Source organism: Syngnathus scovelli, chromosome 2 (assembly GCF_024217435.2).
Source record: "Syngnathus scovelli strain Florida chromosome 2, RoL_Ssco_1.2, whole genome shotgun sequence".
Classification (NCBI taxonomy): domain Eukaryota; kingdom Metazoa; phylum Chordata; class Actinopteri; order Syngnathiformes; family Syngnathidae; genus Syngnathus; species Syngnathus scovelli.
In genome coordinates, this window is record NC_090848.1 from 11,277,574 (window position 1) to 11,298,611 (window position 21,038).

At 40.5% G+C, this 21,038-nt stretch overlaps 2 protein-coding genes across 6 annotated transcripts; both read right to left on the reverse strand.

The window, feature by feature from the left end:
- Nucleotides 1-1,826: 1,826 nt before the first annotated feature.
- LOC125989383 (protein SON) lies at nt 1,827-10,592 on the reverse strand. 3 transcript variants are annotated; one of them, XM_068650009.1, is made up of 22 exons: nt 10,426-10,551; nt 9,984-10,027; nt 9,630-9,839; nt 9,484-9,515; nt 9,214-9,410; nt 8,925-9,088; nt 8,645-8,808; nt 7,884-8,166; nt 7,622-7,812; nt 7,254-7,397; nt 7,002-7,180; nt 6,305-6,439; nt 5,929-6,015; nt 5,650-5,847; nt 5,467-5,577; nt 4,952-5,068; nt 4,286-4,433; nt 4,136-4,204; nt 3,722-3,837; nt 3,533-3,634; nt 2,708-3,446; nt 1,827-2,636 (listed from the first exon to the last, which is right to left on the reverse strand). In XM_068650009.1, exons 2-21 carry the CDS (start codon nt 9,992-9,994, stop codon nt 3,369-3,371), a joined length of 2,736 nt encoding a protein of 911 aa, XP_068506110.1. In that variant the 5' UTR covers nt 9,995-10,027; nt 10,426-10,551; the 3' UTR covers nt 1,827-2,636; nt 2,708-3,368. The 3 variants fall into 3 exon arrangements, with proteins under 3 accessions (XP_068506110.1, XP_068506109.1, XP_049611661.1); XM_068650008.1 differs by lacking the exon at nt 9,984-10,027 and having other exon boundaries at nt 10,426-10,592; XM_049755704.1 differs by lacking the exon at nt 9,984-10,027 and having other exon boundaries at nt 1,827-3,446; nt 10,426-10,592.
- Nucleotides 10,593-11,288: 696 nt separating this feature from the next.
- rcan1b (regulator of calcineurin 1b) lies at nt 11,289-20,878 on the reverse strand. 3 transcript variants are annotated; one of them, XM_049755709.2, is made up of 5 exons: nt 20,696-20,878; nt 20,296-20,455; nt 14,063-14,236; nt 13,813-13,972; nt 11,289-12,437 (listed from the first exon to the last, which is right to left on the reverse strand). In XM_049755709.2, exons 2-5 carry the CDS (start codon nt 20,425-20,427, stop codon nt 12,238-12,240), a joined length of 666 nt encoding a protein of 221 aa, XP_049611666.1. In that variant the 5' UTR covers nt 20,428-20,455; nt 20,696-20,878; the 3' UTR covers nt 11,289-12,237. The 3 variants fall into 3 exon arrangements, with proteins under 3 accessions (XP_049611666.1, XP_049611665.1, XP_049611667.1); XM_049755708.2 differs by having other exon boundaries at nt 20,607-20,878; XM_049755710.2 differs by lacking the exons at nt 20,296-20,455; nt 20,696-20,878 and adding an exon at nt 15,628-16,155.
- Between the last annotated feature and the right edge of the window lie 160 nt (nt 20,879-21,038).

The window sequence follows — 21,038 nt, forward strand, 5'->3', positions numbered from 1 at the left end:
GTGGTGGAAATCCTGGTAGTTAACATAACCACTGGGGCTAATTGACTGACTTTTCTTATCCTGGATTAATGGGATGGATGTGCTGTTTTGAAATTGAAACTTTAGCAATTGGACTTGCCAATAATTTGAGCATTTTGCCCCTCTTAATAACAGAGTCAGCAAAGATCTGATTGTCGGATGATTTTGAAAGATTATCCTGAGTGATTATCTGCCTTTGCCTCGGTAAATGTCAAACCTTTTCCATTAGCAAAAATGATTAAAAAAATGTCTGAAGAGCTTCTTCAGCAGGGGGAAAAGACAGTATCTGCTTGCCCCTCAAATAACACGTGGGACAGGCTTTCAAATGAAAAGTCTTCAGAACTGCTCCCGCCCCCAAAACCATGATAAAGGCCTTGCTGCAAGTTCCTAAATCCTCTTTCTGAAATAATGATGAGCAAAGCAAGTTTATGGCGTGACTTAATATACTAAACCAGGGATATCAGGCTCCAATCCTCAAAGGCCGCAGTCCTGCATGTTTTACAGTAGATGTCTCCCTCCTCCAACACACTAGATTGAAAGGATCAGTTCGTCAGCAAGCTCTGAAGAAGTCTGATAAAAATCCCGATCATTTGAATTCGGTGTCTTGCGTTTTATATGTATATAAATTGGAAACAGTATTGGGAAGCTTTAGCTTATCAGATATCGTATCTTCTGCAGTGTCAGGCAAATACTTCTCTATTGCTGTCTGTACTTTTTTACTTCAGTGTAGGTGTAACCCACCCCAAAATCAAGTTTGTTTTTGCTGAGAAACTGTATAAACGGGTGTCCGGTAATGCTGTCTACATTACCTGGTCATTAAATTGACATTTTAGTGCATGTTTGGTGAAATATCTTCAGGTTAAACTATGTACTGCACATGAATTTGGCTTACTGTCCTCTGATTGGACAAGTGGGGAATCCTGACGTCACTTTCAAAAGTTTGAACTGGTCGCTCTGACAAGCAAAAGTCCTTCTTTGAGAGAGTTTTCAAATATTAGTGAGGGGTGGTCAAAATAAAATTTGGTAGGTAGGCTTGTACAAGTTGTCGCAGTGGAGCATTCTCAGATTGAGTCGGTGAAGTGACTCACGAATCAATTGGCTCTGCCAGGTTCAGAGTCAAAAGTTAAACGCCGAAACTCGGAACTGGGCCAGCATGCTGCCTAGTAGAACATCAGTCAGTTAATCATCTATGATATTAATTGATATTCCAAATCCCTGCCACCTCTCTTGCTGGGAAAAGCAAATATACACAGCAGGCCGGAGGCTGCCACGATTGTCACATAAAATGGCACGATGACTAAGTTTAGGGGCCTCCCAGTGGCGGCAAGGACCAAAGCAGTTGCTTCTCGGCTGGGTCTGCCCTGACTTTCCAGCCGCTGTCACTTCAAAGCTAATATCATACAAGCTTTGAAGTGACAGTAGTTGTAAAGTTAATTAACGTATTAGTAATATGTTAATTAATCCAATTACATAGGAGGCATCCATGAAAAGAAACAGAAATCGCATTCGAGATGAGCTTCAAAACATTTAAGACTCAATTAAATTCAATTTGAAGTAAATCATGACATGATATTGAGTTTATCGGCGGGTTAAGCTTACAAAAATATTCATCTATCAAACTGCATCCATCTGCTGAGCAGGCAATCGACAGTTACACTCTAAGCAACATACCCCAAAAAAGAAGTGAACAACTATTCAATTAGTAACAAAAAAGTGAACGACTACACAGTTTCTCAATTTCGATTGAGTCAAGGCACATATGCATGTACATTTATGTATATTAGAAAAACTCACAGCACACCACCAAGTAAAAATGTCACAAAGCACTGTATTGTATATAGTGTATTAACAATCTCACCTCAAATTACTTAGTACAATGAATTTTGGAACTGTCTCATTGAACACAAAGCTATTATTACTGTATAAACATATAATGGTTAACTGTACCTTCTGCCATGTAGCGGAAGCCAGTTTAATTGTTCCGCATGTCACTATACATCACTGACATAGACGTATACAATGCTACTTTCCATATTAAGTTATGGCTTGAAAGGATTAATGACATTTCAATTCAGTCACAACTGGGAAATTAATTTGAGATGCAAAACAAATTTGATTGATATACTTTGCCACAGAGCTCATTAAATTTGTCAAAGTACCAATATATACTTCAGTGACACACACACAGGCTAATTTTACCTTCTGCCAATTAGTGAATGAGCACTTTAAATGTTGGCTCTTGATATATAATTCTCAGCCCAATTAGAATAATTTCCAGCAGAACACCCAATGACGTACTGTGGTTGAGAATCAGTGCAGCGAGTAAAAATAAAACAAAAACAAAGCTAAAAAGAATTGGAATACAGCTTGAATCATGACTCGAGCGCGTGATGTCCTTCCGACATCTACACACAGGCACACACACACAACCACGTGTGTCCTGCATTGAAGTGGGCTGATTTTGGCTCAAGCCATTACCTTCTTACACAACCCACTAGAATAGTTCCTGTGCGTGTGTGTGCACTCTTGTGCTTGAGTGTCATTTTGAGTGAGCTGTAAAATTACAAGGTAATAAAGTGCTGCCCCCTCCTGGTTTACTTCAACATCAAAATTGGAAGCTGATGGAGAAAAAAAAAACCCCTCACAACACACATTGCATTAATAATATTATAATATTCAGGATTCCTACCTGCTTAGCCTGCTTTGGGTGTAGGTGTTTCCATCTTGGTCTGCATGGCCCTAGTAGCACAGACCGCTTACAGGATTACCGCCAAACACAGAGTTCCTCCACTACGTGACATAAATAACTTTTATTTTCAATACATGGCGCATGAGTTTGCGTAACAATCTGTTGTCTGTACTACAACTGCACAATATAATTATTGACTGAGACTATTTCACAATTCTTGTTGGTGTTTCATTTTAAAATCTTTGCTAAATTCAAATTCATGTTGTCAATATGCAGCACCGTGCAAAAGGCCACCACTACTTTTACATAGGGTTAACAGAATTGAAATAAAATCCAAAATGATTTATTTGTGGCCTGAGAAACAAGAAACAATTTCATTTTGCCAAGAATATGGATGAGGGTGGTAACCCTAATCATTTTGACTCATTCTTGCAATGGAACCATCCACCACTCCAAAATCACGATGACACCTGTCTGTTCATTATTCCCCCATGACTCAGGAAGTACAGACCGTTGAGTTATACATGATCTTTTTAGCATTGCTGGAACAACAAATCTCATAGTGGCCTAAGATGTTTGCACAGTGCTGTATAATGACAGAAGCAGATTGAAAATGATGAGACAACAACAACGGTCACATAACCGGGTGACTGCCCGACGTCTATGTGGAGAACAGAGGCCCAGTGGAAGAGGCCGTGAAGACAGGACCACTATAGAGTCCAGGTCCATCAACAGGAACCTGGTGAACAACCGTAGAACATTTAGCAGGCCATTCTGTGTGATATTCTACTGTCTTGTTCATTGAGACCTTTGACTTTACATTACCTCTCCAAGAGCCTGCAGTGCCACTGTTGCTGCCATGGCCTTGGCATGTTTCTTGTTGGGACTGGCTGTTTGCGGCTGATAGTCGGCACCATTCACCGTGACCTGGTGAGTACACAACGCGTTGATGAGTAACCTTAGCCAGCCCACAGTAGTTCAGGAAAAGTGCAAATAGAAAAAAAGCAATTGTACCTTGAAGAGGAAATTTTTCCGATGATCCGGCCCGCTGTGGTGAACCATAACAAAGTCAGGCTGCGTCATCCGTTTCTTAGTGCACAATTCAATAAGTGCAGATACTGGGTGCTTGCCTGTTTGGAAAGAGTTAAATGAAATCAAGTCCACTAGCGGGTGCTCGCCTGTTTGGAAAGAGTCAAATGAAATCATGTCCAGTAGTTAATTTTGGACCATTCAAAACAAACAATGCTGGATGTTCATTTGTTAATTTTTAGTACTTTTGAATTTTTTTTATTCTAGCTACCATCGTAGAATTTGTTTGTACGACAAGAGTACCAACCATTTTGTCAAAAGGTGCATGTTCTGATGATACCTTTTCAGTACTATTGCAACCAGTTTGTGATCTTAAGACACATACTATATGCCATTTACCCATCAGGTCCTTGGTTACCACCAGTCCCCCTGTTGGTTTCTGTAACTTCTCTCCTTCAGCAACCAATCCTGAATCAAATGAAAAAAAAAAATTTTTTTTTTTTCTATCACCATTTATCTCAAGCATGAAGTACTGTGGGACCTCCAGACCTTTGCGGTCCACCTTGAAGTCAATGACAATCGGTTCCACAGTGCCTTCACGGTTCCTCCCGAGGCCCTCTCCTGCCCTCCAGCCCATCTTCCTCATCAAAAATTCTCCAACGCCGCCCGATACTGGTGCTGCCCTGAGGAACTGGTCCTAAGATCAGAACAGGCCCAAGCTTGAGATAGCAAACGAGAACATCAAACTTGCAGTCTCTGTGAAGCATGTGATCAACCAATTCATTGTTATGGTATTATTATCCATTGCCTAGGGAAGAAACCTATTGAGGTAAAACTTCTGGGGTGGCCAGCAACCCTATTTACCACTCGAATAGATCCACCCCTGTACTGAATAGGGGTGCAATCCCTCCTAATTCTGAACAAGAACAAGAGAAACGTGTAGGCTCGTGTCCGCAATTCCAAAGTCGAGGGTTTTTCTTTAATTATGATTTTTCATTCTTTTCTGCTCCAGTCCTGCCTTGCCACCCACGGTAGAACGTATATGTGGTGCAATACAGATAATTTCAGTATTAAACATCCTTCATTTTTAAAGTGGTCATTGAATATTTTTGTGTTACATCCAAGCTGGATTAGACAGGCTGTTAACCAACAGGCATGTTCCACCAGTGCGCGAGTGCACATTGGTTTAAATTCTCATTGTGTTGCATCTTTTACCTTCTTCAGCCAAGCCTGTGGGCCGCTGTTGGACAGCTCCTCTGAGGAGAGAACCTGGGCTCCTGTAGAGCCCGTGAACAGACCAGGAACGGTGTTGGACTGGGCCCACGCATCCACCTGTTAAAAGAAAACACATGAGCTCAAATAGCATAGCTGGCGATGCTTGGGTAATTTCACCTCCCACATACAACCATGGGAGCCCAGTGACTTGTGTGCTCAGTGTCTTATTTATATGAGGATTGGAACCTAAGGAAAATATCTAGCAGCTTCCATTGGTATAGAAGTGTGGAAATTAATCGACAACTATACGATCCCAAAATTTTTCAACAACTATTTTCAATCAATTAATGGTTTAGCGTAATTGTTGAATTTACAATGGTACAGTATATTTTATCTGTACAGATACCCTAATATGCAACCCTAATAGCGATATAAATAGAATTTTTCCTTGAGAGATTATAATAAATTTGTTTAAAAAAAAAACAATTAAAGAACAATAATAAAATAGCTACTACCTGCTCCTGGGCACGGCTAAGCATGCAAATGGCGTTAACGTCATATGGGTTCTCGGCCAATCGCCTCTGAGCCTTGATCCTCTCACTCACAGCCTGAGAGATGTCGACAGGCTGCAAAAACAAAAGACGTTCAACAATTGTGTCTGGGAGTAACTGGGAAGCATGTTCTTAATGACACTCAACCTGCGGTGGGGGACCAGGAAACACGCTATCGTCATCCGCCGCCGATGCCTCATCCGTCCCCGTCAACTCTGCGGCTGTCGAAGTCTCACTGGTAACTGATGAAGAGCTGACTGGTGTCTTGGGAATGTTGGTCTTTGCCTCATCTGACGCTTTTTCTACTGGAACCCAATCTCCATAGGCGTCCAATGTCTTACTTTCCTGGATAGAAAACACTGCATCACTTGATGTAAAACAAAAGAAAAAAGCCCTCATAGGCAAGTGTAAATTGTTTATTGGGACCTTTTTACGGTGTTGAGTTCCTGAAGACACTGGAAACTCTTTTGCCATGCCTGCATCACTTCGGGCAGTGGGTCGTACTGTCGTGTTCTGTAAGGTGAACATGTTGGCGTTACTACCAATCACCTTTTCCTAATAATTAGTCACATTATCACACGTTAGGAGTAAGTGAGAACTGATTTACTTTGAAAGAATATACGATACAAAATCAATACTTCACGCTGCTACATGGACTTTTTCATTCCATCCACCAAGGATGCTTTTTTTTTTCTAGGTTAAAAGCAAAATTATTTACTTGACGGGCGGGGCATGGGTCGAGGATGTAATCATTACATTTTTTCTTGCATGATTTCATTTGTGAAACGTGTGTGTATTTTACACTGATGTTGAAGCTGATGGCCTTATGTTCACGCAAAACCAATCCCCCAAATGGTTTGCCGTCGTCCTCCTCCATTGGCACAAGAGGCACCGCCACTGGCAATTCACCTTTGCTTTCCACAATCATCTTGCACTTCTGAAAATACAAAACACATATTGCTGAAATCAGAGGTATGTAATGTATCTGCTGGCTCAAATAAACTTGCAAAATAATTTGCAGCGTTTTTTGCATATATTGAGCCCCTCCATATAAGTGATTGGGCATTTCCATTTTCATACTTATTTTTTTTAAGCATCCATCCATTATCTTAACCCTTATCCTCACCAGGTTCACGCTCGTGCTGGAGCCTATCTCTGCTGACAGCTGTTTTTGTTCTCAAGCCGAAGTAATAAAAGCAGTCGTTTAGCATCACCTAGTGAAATTTTGGTGGAATTATATTAAATTCATTGGTTTGCTCCTTGTCTTATGTGAAAGTTACTTTGGTTGAGAAAAATTGTTAAATGTAGCAACCAAATGGCCAAGTTAGCCACACTTTTGTAAACTTGTTTCGCTCTGTTGGCAGCCCTCTTGTAAGGGGAACCGATGTAAGTCTCCTAAGGTCAATAGATAACTACTACTGAATTTAACTGTATTAGGTTAAGTTTTTTCTGTGAAACAATTTTGTTTTTGTGAATTCTGGAGTGTACGGGGCACTTACATCTGTGAACTCCTTAATGCTGATGCTGTTTGCCTGCTTGGCTACTTTCTTTTTAACTTCCTCCAATGCAGCAGTTATGGAGCTGTTGAGGCTTGCACCAGGAGGTTTGTTGGTTATGGTGGGCAGTGGCAACAATGCGGACAAGGTGTTGATGTTGGACAAGGCAGCTGTCATGGTGGCTGTGAAGCAGACACGGGGAATGATGTACTATTTTTGAAGCATTAACATGATTTCTCCAACTGACATTTATACCTGCTGTCATAGCAGCATTCATGGCCATGCTTGGAAACGCCAACGGCAGCATGGAGCTTTTCAGGCTGGCGGGGATGGACATACCCACTTTGGCGCACATAGCGGCTGCATTGGCCTTGGCGATTTCTAGCAGTTGCTCTTTGCCTGAGGGGAACATAAAAGCAACCCAATTCAACTCTTGTGCATTCATTGAGAAAGGGAAACAAATGAATCCAAAATCAACCACTTCCCCACACATGGGGAACAACATACCAAAAACAAAACCAACAAACAAAACAAAAAAAGACAAACCAATTTACCTTAGCTCTGGGTGACAACTGTGCAGACATGAAGGACACAAAGCCGAAAGCCAAATTGCCATATCTGACCTATTTCACTGATCCGTTGAGAGCTGTCAAGTTGTGCTCCATGTTTCCATGTAGGGGATCTTTTTCTGCGCAGGATGAGCTCAGGCGAGGTGCTTGGCTCTCGTTTCCAGCGGTCTCGCTGGCTGTAAATCGTTCGCCTCCTCTCTTCTCGTGATGCAGAGCGTGACCTCCGTGACCTCCGGTTTCTGGACCTGCATTGACCACATGAAGTATTTTGTTACTGCTCCTACAAAAAATCCTCTCTAGTAGACTGGAAACTTACCTCGACCGCGATCGCCTTCTCTTTGAAGAACTCCTGGATCGAGACCTCGTCCTCGTCCTGTGAGTCCTACAAGGTGACCGAGACCCCTTCTGCCTCTTAGCTGACTTCTCTTCTTTGCCCCTTGAGGGGGACTTAGATGGCTTACGTCTTTTTTTTGCAGGGGATTTCCTTGCACTGGCCGAGATGTGTTCTGATGCCTTTAGCTGTGGCTGGACAGGCTCACCTGTCTGATGAGTCCGACTAGACTGATTTGGCACGGATGGAGGTGCAGCACAACCTGAAACTGGAACAATAAACAATCAAAGCAGAATTTTAGGATCTTAGGAGCAGCAGAGGGTAAAACTATCACCACAGTCAAAAACAAACACTTACATGGGTTATTGTAGTTTAAACAAAAAAATAAAAAGAAATAAAATAAGTAAATAAATAAGCAAATAAGTAAACAGACTGACAAACAAACAGACGAATGAATGAATGAATGAATGAATGAATGAATGAATGAATGAATGAATGAATGAATGAATGAATGAATGAATGAATGAATGACGCTAAACAGTGCCGCTGCTAGCCCTTTGGGTGCCCGAAGCTGTAAAGTCAGATGGCATCCCACCACCCCCTCCACTCTGAGTGTAGGGAGTGGCAGCCCTGCAACTAAAAACTAAAAGTGCTCAAGTATTATAACCCTGATCTAGATAGACAGGTCAATTAGATAGTAGACCTCTATTTATCAATTCAAATTAGACAAGACCATGAATTTGTACCTGAATTGTCTCTGATGGTTTCTGTTGCGATCTCGGCCGGCTTGTCTGGTTGCAGTTCTTCTGTGTCTCTTCTTTTAGGAATTGGAGACGGCAGTCGGATGCCTTTTGCAGCATCTTGTTTGGACTCTGTAGATGCATCCAAACCATCCCTGTTGTCTAAGGATCTATGCACAGATGCATACAGAAAATACAAGAATATCAAGAAAAGCCAGGGTTAGGATTTATAAGAACTACATTGTCAATCGTTTTAGCATTTTCAAAAGTCCCTTGTAGGCAGTACCTGGATGAAGCGCGGTGACCCCGTGAACTAGACCGTGAGCGAGATCTGGCTTTTCGTTTGCCAGGTCGAGAACTCCACCCCTCCGAGTTGGAATGTGAACCGTGGGAATGTGAATGGGAGCGCCTCCTTTTTCCCTCGTCTGCTTTTTCTCCAGTGGAGCTGTCCTGGATTGAGCAAAGACTAGTCAGTTATCTTCAGCTTTGAGTTGTTGCAAGTTACTTTGATTTGATTTGACTTTGAGCATCAATCTTGTTAGATCCCAGTCAAGCCTCTTTTTTTTTTTTTTTACCTGTTTTGGGATGATATCAGGCAACTCATCACATGGCCTTGGCAAATAGCTTTGAGCACATTTTCTCTTTTTTTCTTTTGTGTCAGAAGTAGATGAATTTATTTGTTTCTCATCCTTTTGCCTCTTCTTCTTCTTCTTCTTCTTCTTTTTCTTTCCTGATTTGTGCTTATGACTTCTTGAGCTACTGGCATGATCACCTGAAATATGTCAATACCAACTGTTAAGAAACTGAAACTTCTGGTTTATATAGAGAAGATAGACAACACTTACATGGCTGTTCATTTTCTATTGGGGATCCTTTTCTACAAAAAAAGGTAAGATTTAGTTTAAAATGAAAATACAACAACAACATATTTTGAATTCTAGTGTTATTGCAGCAATAAGGGTCAGATGTACTTTGTCCGAGGATTTATTACCTGCAATGAGTGTCCAATTCTTCCCCGCATTCAGAAGTGCTCTCTTTTGCCTCCTCCTCTCGTTTCCGCTTCTTCTTCTTCTTACTTTTATGTGTTTTGTGCTTCTTATGTTTCTTATGTGAACTCTTAACATCACTATTTTTATCTCTATTATCCTCTGAAGTCATTACACTGGACGCAACCACAGTTTGAGGAGTACCTTCAAGACAACTGTAAAATAAGAAAGATTTTAGGCACACTTAAAACGATGAAATAAATGGTTTGAATCAAATACTATGCCGAAATTAAGATAATCACACTTGATTTTTATCGACTTTGCAATAGCAGTTAAACAAGACATATAAAGCATCATACCGTAGTGACATGTAAACATTTGATTGCTTTACGAGAGGACCACACTAAAAAAACAGAACAGACAAACGCAGTCGAATGAAGTGCAGTCCCAAAACACTGTAAATTACAACAATGCGATGGAATCGAGATATTTTGATTGTCTCGTTTCAGCAATCAATTACAATTAAAGCTGCGCAAAATTTTATTGAACAAAATGTCACGCTTAGTCCTAAAAATAAGCCGATACATTATACGTTTTGTGTTTTGAAGACATTAATCAAAACAAACATTCTATTATGATATATACGGTACTATAGTACAGCTAGGTTTCGAGAGGATAAACACCGTAAAAATCGTTGAGCGGACACTTTTACCGGTTTGCTCGAACCGAGCACGTTCAAACTTCGTTATATTTGGAAAATTAATATAGCTATGATGCATGTAAAACGAATTATTGACATACGTTTTGTCGACATTCTGGTCTTCAATTTCTCTTATTTTATTCAAAATAAAATCTTGAAAAATTTGCTCTATGTTGGCTGCCATTTTTAAAGTGTGCAGCTAGAGATCCGGCTAGGAACGGTCACAGAATCCACGTTCCGGACTGTGATTATGTTCCGATTGTCATCCATATGTAACAAAAATCCAAACCAATGTTCTCTCCAAAACAAAATAATTGACTATCCCGCCTGTTACCTGTTATGTGGCACTTAATTGTTCTGTCTTGGTGACTAAAACGCCGTCATAGTCACGGTTTTAGGGAAATCTACACAGATGAATCTACACAGATATAAACAGCATTTGCTCTTACCTGAATCAAGCTGAATGTAAAATAAGATTATTATTTTTTTGTAGATTCACTATAGGAAAATCACAAGAACATTTTATCTGTCATTTAAAAATAATTTCTTGTAGCAGCTACATTAAACTTTTTTTTATTTATGTAATTTTTGGTTGTACTCTTGAGCTCATAAACAAATTTAAAAATCGGCTTTGGCGGATGATTGGCACTGCAAACAAATAACTGGTTTATCATATATGATTTATCATTCAGCCATATACTTCAATTAAGACATCGACAATGGATTTTTACTGTTACACACAAATTGTCCCCCCCCCCCAGTTACAAAAACCATCTGCGCCTCTTTGTCTGCGTGTGTGTATGTAATGAAATAATTACACGGGCCAAGGTTTTAAACAGAAGTAAGCCGATATGTAAGCAAATTGAGATAAGATTGTTATTTCAGTAATCACATGTTTTGAGTAGTAAGGTACTCATTTAAATTGGGTGCTTTGACTAAAAAAATGCAGGGAAACACTGCGGTCTAATACTCAATTCATTGCTTTTATTGGCTTTTAGGCTCAGCAACAGTGATTTTTATGTCAGAATACAATTCTTAGCACATCTTACATAAAGCCAAACTCTGATCAAAAAGATGGTCCAGTTTCAGACTTTTTTCCCCGCCCCATGGCTGGAAAAGGCCAACCATGTTGCCACATACCACAGATAAAGGCCTTGCTGCGTTTGTCATACATGGACAGTTCTGTGAATGAATGAAACATACTAACAATTCCTTGCTAGTTTACAAGAAAAGACCAGACACTTTCCATACCTCTTTTCACCGAGAAATGACAACAAGGACAAGACTGTGAATATTACATTCTCATTTCAGAGCATTATCAGAATGTAAAGCAGTACACGTTGACCACACATTCACGGCACACAAAACACTTATAATATTAAAGATGTGACATCACACACCCACCATCTTAAATGATCACTATGGAAATCTGAACTGTGGTGGTGTATAATATGTAGCTTTTGTATTTTATTGATAAGCAATTTATTTTCCACCCCAAATTTGAGTGAAGCTTGCTTGTAAAGAATGATGCTGCATTTATGTTGCGTGGGAATCTTGTCAATTACAAGCTTATCTCATGCACATGTTAGTAATAGCACATCTAACAAATCCATAAACCAAGTATCCAAACATAAGATGAAGCATGAACATAAGGTCTTACACACTTCAAAACCTGGTATTCCATCATCCCAAACCCTCAAATTGGAGAGCAGTTATCACACAGCTGAACGTCTCAAAAAGAATTTCTGATCTTTCCCAGTAGACACAAATACAGCATCTGATTCTAAGTTTGTCTCCTTGCCAACGGGACAATGCAGCACCTCCTAGGCACCTTCCCAAATTCAGAGAGCAAATCTCAGAGAGCACATCTTCTGCGCCGTATGAATGACATCACAAGGTTATTTTGACAGCTTTCACTCCAGTGCCGATAGCTGCTCAACACCGTGTGTGTAATCAGGCCGGCGTGTCTGGACGATCTTGGGCCGTGCAGGCCGCGCCATGTTGTCCGGTTCGCTGTCATCCTGAGCCAAACTGTCACCAAGATCTTCTTTGCAAACATGGACGACAACGCTGGGGGTGGTGGGCGTGGCTGTGTGGAGCTCGTATTTGTCGCCTGGAAATTAGGATTTATGTTTATGAGGACTGAATAAAAAAACATTACAGGATAAAGCATTATTGCACCATGAAAACTCTTTGGGTTTGTTAGCAAAAAAAATACAATCTCATAGAGAAGTTCAACTATGATTCCATTACATCCACTAAGCATGGGCAAACCTGTGCTACAACAAATTAGGCCAAATAATTGTTTTTACGCATCCGCCATTTCAAGTCTGTTAAATGCATTTACATTGAAATGTCAGTCACCTGCACATTGTTCATCAAAGTAAACATGCGCAAATTGAAAAATACTGAATTCTGGCAAAGGGAAAATATTTTGCACGAGTTGTACAGTAAGCATCATTGAGAAAATGGAAGAAAAAAAAAAATGGTGTCCCACTGTCAGGCACGGTACTACACCCCTCCAGCATTTTACAAGTGTGTACCATATTTTCCGCACTATAAGGCACACTTAACAGCTTTTAATTTTCTCGAAAACCGAATGTGCGCCTTTTATGTGGACCGAATTCCAAAACCTGTAAATGTTGTGTGGCTGCCGCCACAGGGACGTGAGCTGACAGTGATCAGAGAACACTATGTGATACACAAAACACGTAGATGAAGCAATCAGAGGACACTACATTTTACGTAAAATGCGTAAACCAATCAGAGAACTGTACATAATATGTAGAGTTTGTACCTCGGCCGCGATTGATAAATACTATTGATTTCTGCAAAACAAACAGTATCAGGGCCCCAGAAAATGACCCCGGCAAAGAGTCATGCTTACAAGGCATAATTCAAGCTACATTAGTTACTCGGTGGCACATGGTAATAGAGCAGTCGCAGCAACGGTGACCACATGATCATTGCTGAAGAGCAACGTGACAACAACGAGTTCCCGACAATGACGAGAGGGAACTTGGGAACTTGATTAATGGCTAACTTGCCCAACAGTCTCATTCAGATACAGAAGATGAGGACTTTGATGGATTTGTGTATGAATATCGATTAACAATAATGTGAGTACAGTACAGTACATGGTAAAATAGTAGAATCAAGTATAACCAAACTTACTGTCTTATTAAGTACAGAATAGCCCCCGTAACTGAGTCTGTGCCTTCTAACCCAAAGCACTTTATGGTGCAGAAAATAGTGTGTGTGCGTGTTAATATTTGTTATTGATTGAATTAAAAACCCATTAAGGAGGTCAGAATTAGTCATTCTGTTTCAATCCATTTTCTGCTTTCATATTTGTGCTTCACCTGTACGCTGTATGTGTTTGGGGGCTGTGGCGGGAGTAGTGGGGAGAGTCGATTATATTCTCAGCCCATTCCCACATATCGGTCAAATCTATAATAATATGACGATGGAGAGAATAACAGATTCACCTGGTCCTAGTTTTGAGATGGCGCACAACAGGTCATAGTTGACGACAGGCATAGCATCCTGAGACTGCTCCCAGCCCACTGGAGGTGAGGCGGGTGGTGAGATAAGGAACTGCTTCTCTGGCTTTGGAGGCTCAAGTCTCGGACTCCCAATGTGGACAGACTGCAGGAAACAGACAAGAACCATTAGTCACGGTAATTTTAAATCTTATGGACAAAAAACATCAATAAAAGTGTCTTTCGTCGACATTACCTGAGCAAAGTAGAGGCGCATCTCTTTGCCATGAAAATCAGTTTTGTGCAGTCGCAGTCTTGCCTCTGCCGCAGCGAGTGCATTGCTAAAATTAATCCTGACCCGACGGAAGGACTTGAAGTACTGGAACTGCGCATCTGGGTCAAAAGTATGGAATAAAGCCTCGAAGCTGGCCTGCAACGACAAGGGGGGAGGGGGAAGAGTGCAAGAGAGTGTGAGAGAAGGAACAGACCATCAGCTAACAGGGACAAAATGATAACAGCGATAAAAATATTTAACGCTGAAACTGATAGTCTGTCTTCAGCAAATAGTCTTTAAGTGCAAAACATTCCAACAAAGCTGGGATGGGGTCATGTTTGTTTACCCCTGCGTTGCATCACGTTTTCTTTTAACAACGTTCAATAATCGTTTGGAAACTGCTGACGATCCTAATTTTTTAAGCTTTGTACGTGGAATTCATTGCTTGACATACAGCTTAAGCTCAAGAAATGTAGCCTGGCCATACACATTAGTCAACCCTCAGCCTCTCTTGGATGCAATTCAATTCAGGCAGGCTGGACCACAGACTGGTCCACTCGGGGGTTGGTTCTGGGCCGCATGTGTCCCACAGGTCACGAGTTAAATAGTCCTTGCCTGTAGGAGCTTTTGGAAAGTTGTGGTTTGTCAACTGCAAATTTGTGGCAATGTTGTCCTAGATTTGTAACACATGGCTACTGCGTTCATGCAAAAACGTTGACGCTTTGGATTGAAGTGAGCAGCTTGATGGATTTCCGCATCCATTGTACTAGTCTGACACAACACCAATGATAAACTCCTCTTAGTGTTTATTTAGGATATTACTCAACTCATATGTAATTTATGTAACTTTAGTTTCAATACATATTGCATCTTGGATAAAATAGTTTTTTTTTATGTTTTGTCTGCATCTGATCCTTAGTTGTGCATGGTCTGGGAATGTTCTAAAATTGTGAACAAAGTATGCACAACTTCAGGCACAAAGATATTGATGAATCACTCATTGCATGACTTAGTAAATGAGGGCCATTGTCCTTAAACTGTTCAACTATTTATCACGCAATTGCTCACGAAACCTCGCCCCATCTTTGTTTGTGAATGACTGAGCAATTTAGGGAAGCTCCTTTTATAACGTTGCCAATTAGCACTCTGAGACAAGTCCAAGATGTACCCTTGTTAGGCTAAACGGTATAGAAAAAAGGATGTGATACAATCACTGTCAATCACCATCAGTCAAATAAAACAATGTATTCATCCTCCTCCATTTATCCAGGCAGTGTGTCGTCCTACACCTGCCCTGAGTGCAGGACCAAGTTGGACACTGCAGCGGTACAACACATCACAAGGGAATTGTCTTACGCAATAGGATTTCTACAATAAAAAAATAAAATAAAAAGATTAGTAGCAACGAGATCTTTCAAATAGGATACATCAATATTACACCAAAGCCGGCCGGCAAAAAAAAAGGTGTAGAAGTGACCATTTTTGTTGCGGCTGCTGGGCGCCATCAAGTTATGACAAGGAAGCAAAAGAGCAGACACTTTGCTTACCTGAGCTTCGGGATGATTGAACACTTCCCGACTGGTCATTGAGACAACCAGACATAAGTGGTTACACTTGGTGGTTTTAATGTGCATGGCAGGCAACGCGGCACGCAGAAATCGCCACTTAATTCTTGATTTCAAGGTTGCCGAGAGGCTCTTGAGAGGCAGGTGGGAGGACGATGAAGAGGAAGGAGAGAAATGAGAGCGTCGAGGAACCCTTGACTTCTCCAGCGCTGACAGATAGATGAGCGAGGCGTAATCGGATGCCCCGAAGAAGGGAAACGGGGAGGTTAGGTTTTTGGCCGATGGATTTCTTCCGCCCTTACGCAGCGCCACACCACCACAGATCAAGCATCGGTCGCCTTTATTTAATGATCCAGCAGCTCTTTCGCAACCTAAAGATTAAAGAAATCTATCCAGCTTTTGGGTGTGGAGAAATGACTCATTTAGTGTCTCTCTCAGACTTGCTTCCTCACGCTCTCTTTTTTTCCTTTCTTTATCACGCCCCTTCAGCAACATGTTGACGCACAGCCCACAGCTCCTGCCCACTAGTCAGCGATTTGCCGAGTTCCAACAGACAAGGAAAGGAGGAGGAGTTTGTTTATTTTCTCTTGCCAATTAAATTCAATGCCGACTGATCCCACGGAAAGAAGAACACTAGGACAGCGTGTACGAAGAGTCACGACATCATCACCTGACGTCTGACACGTCAATCAGTACATTCAATATGATAATATAATCACCATAAACCAAAGCCCTTGGCAACTCAGATTGGGTTTTCGGAAAAAAAAAAAAAAAAACCCGAGAGGGCATGTGCGAGACAAATGGGGATGAGCCACAAGAAGAAAGACCCAGAAACCAAGGGTGCGAGAAAGAGAACAGCTGAGAACAGATGGCAGCTGAATAGCAGTAGAAAAAAAAAGGAGTGGAAAGAGTAACAGAGACATGACGGGTAGGAAGAATGCAAACTGGAGGAGCGAGGTATTGCTCATGGAAAGTATGCGGCATGATGACACGCTTTTATGAGGTATTAATAGCAAAGAGCGTGAAGAGAAAATTGAGTGATCGTATAAGGCTAACCAGTTATGTTTAGCACGTGACGTGCATTCATTCATATTTACCTAGTATTGCTGCTGTTGCACATACTGAACATTAAGGCATATGTTCAAAATGTAAAACAATTCCAAAGTGTCTTAATAAAGACGCTTTGATCTGGCTACACAAAGGAAAAAGAATTACAGGACGTTCCAAGATTTTAATTTTTAAAAAGATTTTTGGTGAGGCTAAAATGAATCCCAGTGACAGGTGTCAAAATCAATTGACAGCAAATCGATTATCAAATTAATCACCTCATACTTTATTAATCGAGTAATCGTTTGAGATATTTTTAACTAATGATTTTCCAAATCTTATAATTTCAGGCTCTTATAAGTAATTATAATTCACTAATTTCTCTAGTCTTTCATGAAAACAGGCTAATTTATTCATGCCTGAATTACTCGTCTTAGCCGCTAGGGACCCCATGGCAAATTTAGATTGCTAGAGGGAAAATGATGAAAAAAACCTCTATAAATCCGTCTTAAAATATGATCGTGGTGCTACAATAAAATATGTTGTGAGTACATTTACCAAAATAGAGGTTAATACTTACAAACATATAAAATTTATGCTTGACTTTCAACTACTACTAATAAAACATACAAGTAAATGCGTCGTGGCAACAATTGCCGGTGTGCTTTTCTCTTTGCTCTGTCCTATGTTTACCTTAGGTACATTTTGACTCGACTGAAAGAATGAATAAATCAGTGGTTTTTTTTTTTCCATTTTGAATAAAGAACTCTTCATACAACTGAACACCTACTTTTGCATCCCCCGTATAGAATAGTCAATATGTAAAGGGGCTTCAACCGCTATGTTCCATCCACCACTTCTGAAATTTTAAAATTGATGAGTCTCCTATGAGAATAGCTCATTAATAAACTTCCAAAGAATGGTCCCCTCCTGGCACTACTTGAGAGCATTATTAGTCTTCTTGTTCTTCTACATGTACAAAAAGTTTTCCACTGAGAGTCATGCTGCTGAGCAACCCTCATTCTATACCACAACTAAAACAATGTGCACAGTGGAAACTCTTGTAACCTGAAAAGTCAGCTGATTCATGAAACATTTCAGGCAGTGTGTTAAAAAAAAACAAAAAAAAAAGATCACGAAGAGGAGGGAAGAAACACAATCACACTACCCCCCCCCGTACAGCAATCTACTGGTTTTCGCCAACAAAATTGATGCAAGTATGGATCTTGTAACAAAATGATGGTGTCATATACTTCAGTTTTACTGTTTGCATTTCATCACATGACCAACATTCAGCTTCTTGCTTACTCCTAACAATTTCATCCACACGCTCATCCACGTGCTACTTAAGACCAGACGGTTTAGGAAACATTGAAAATTCCCCAGTCATTCATCTTTCCATTTGAATCGCGTGATGATATGAGAAGACAATGGGTTGTATTTACTGTATCCAAGATGTCCCAATTGATAGCGAGCTTAGCAAGCATCCTGAGCCTTTTTCCATTGACTCAGACTTTCCAGTCTGATTAACATTGTAAACATCAGCATTTCAAATCTTTACATGAGAAAGTACTGACAATTTTGAAAAAGCTGGAATCCTCAATTTACTCTATAGAGAAACTAGTAATTGTTTCCACTTCACTTTATTTAACACTGACAGTGCAAATGGAAAAGACACTTATTAAAATTCATTTTGGTTTAAGAAACAGCATTTATGCAGCATTTACTTTTCAAGACCTTTTTGAGATTTACGAACAAAATTTAAGACAGAGATAAAGCAAACACTAAATGCTGTCGGAAAAGTCATTCAAATTTAATAAAGTGGGTTATGTAAGCTGTACTTTGTACCACTGAGCTACAGGAAAAAGAAAACAAATCCTGGTGTAGAGTTGCAATTAGAGGTTGAGCGGAATGCATCTTCAGCCTATGAAGTATAATGTTCAGGATGCTTCTAATAGTTTTAGTTCCATACACATTTTATTCAGTATCAGAACATAAGAAACAATTGATCACATTTGGTATTTATGTACAGGAAGGCACTATTGGGCTGTTCAAAAAAATAAAAGTCTGCATTTGCAAACATACTATATGAATAACAAAAATTGATGCTGATAGATTTTTTTTTACTGTTACTTACTGAATCAACCTAAGGTTGTATTTGAGTGCACACACCCAGACATAAAAAAAAAAAAAGAGGTGTGTCAGAAAAGTTCCAGGACTGCATCGCAAAACATTTCAAACCCAAACAACAAGTTTTACCCTTCAATGTGTGCCAGACAATCAAGCAGCACATCTACAAAGAGATTGTTTGGCATTTGCTTCATGTGCCAGCTCACAATGCCCTGAGCATGCAACGGTTCCTGACCGAGAAGCATAGTGCCCGGCTGAAGCAACCTGCTTATCCACCTGGCCTGGTGCCATGTTATTTTTGTCACCCCTTCTTCCTAAATTCAAAGGGCTTTATCAAAGTAGATGCGGATGCCATCAAGATTGCCATGACATCGGAGCTGTGGATAATCCCGGAAGAATACTTCCAGGATTGCATGATGGTGTGCCATCAAATGCTGTGAACGTGTGTGAGATTCCAGGGATTACTTTGAAGGAGAAAACTTGTAGTCCGTAGTTTAGATTTGAAAAATTGGACATCTTTGGTGACATTAGCCCTGGAAATTTCTTACCTCATATACTTTTAATCAATCTTAAATTCTGTATTTATTGGTATTCTACATTTTTGTTCCTCCTGGTTTCAATCTGACCAGCCATTTATTGCAGAACATAAATATGTTTTCTTCCTCATTTCAACACATTCAGCTGAATATTTATGTGCTTCTCTGTACCCAAGTTGCACGATATTGGTATTTCCCCGTAATGCAAGACAGACCTTTCGTCATGGAAAACCTTGCAATATAAATGCCACTTTAAGACTTTCCATTCCAACAGCTGACATTTGTTTTCACCAGGTCCGAGTTTAGAGAAACGAGAAAGGAGAACACGAAAAATATGAGCAGGATGACGTTTAACGCACCTGCTCCCCATTTACACCAGAGACTTTATAACATAAGCAAGTCCCTCGACACCGGGGAGTGGTACCAGCCCTCCGGACTATTAATGTGGCTTCATGCTGAGTTTTGACAGGAAAAGTAAATCTACACTGTTATACAAGCGTCACACTGCTTACTGATTGTCTGAAGTAATGATATAATAATAGACAACCATTTGAGGGGGTAGAGAATCCAAGTGTATGTATGTATGTATGCATGCATGCATGCATTAATGTGCCTTTTCTTGGTTGCTGCATGATGAAGTCTGATTTACGACGTATCTGACACATACAATATGGGAGACGCGCTTCCGGCAACCAACCAATGCATCCACTCAAGTCGAAATCTACGTAAATTTGATGTCTATGGGCAAAACGCTACACGGACAAACCCTATAACAAATTTGACTACTGCCGCCACCTACTGGGCGTCAAAAGTCACTGCTCATTTGTTTACGCTTGGAACTTGAGCATTTCAATGATTTGAGAATCACATCACACAAATAAATCGATGACAGCAAGAAATAAAAATGGCCTTATTTTGTTCAACATATAATTCTTACCTTCAGACGGCCGTCGTTAAACAAATCTTCCGGCACTTTGTACGCAACAAGGGCATCTGGTAACGCGTTGAACTGGACAGCCACCGCCGCCGCCGCGGCGTCCTCTTCGCAACCATTCTCCGATTGCTGCATTGCCACTAGTTTTTTTAGTTTTTGCTTTCTGGAGACACAAACAGACAGATGACAGCTGTGACGTCAAACACGCCCACTAGCCATTGTACTTTCGGTGTGAGCACCTCATTTTTAGCTTTTTCTTTTAATTCAATTTTTACAATCACATTTATCTATATATTTCAATACTTCCAACCAACCTGGTCGCATGCGAATATAAAGCTACGCCAACTACTGTTCGCTCTCAAAAACCGCTACAAGCCGAACACAGCTCGCAGGATAAACTGACCAGGAAATAGAGACTACGACGCTAAACGAGCAGAGTCCGTGCCATTCCGTCAATTCCTCTTCTTTTCCACACCGAACGTAAACACTGCACCATTTAACAGAATCCGCCAATTATCCAGGCTGTGCGATCCTGTATTCTTTTTTGTTTGTTGAATGACTGTGGAGGATAGAGGAAGTGGCGTCATTCCACGGAGCCGCTGATTTCCAGTCTCCACCACGCGTCTGGCGTTTCACCATGACGTCACGATCTTAATATAATGAATGACTAGTTGAAATCAACCATTTTCCAGAACTACAGGAAAATGAAAAAAAAAACAACAACACTTGAACATATTCCAAGCCAT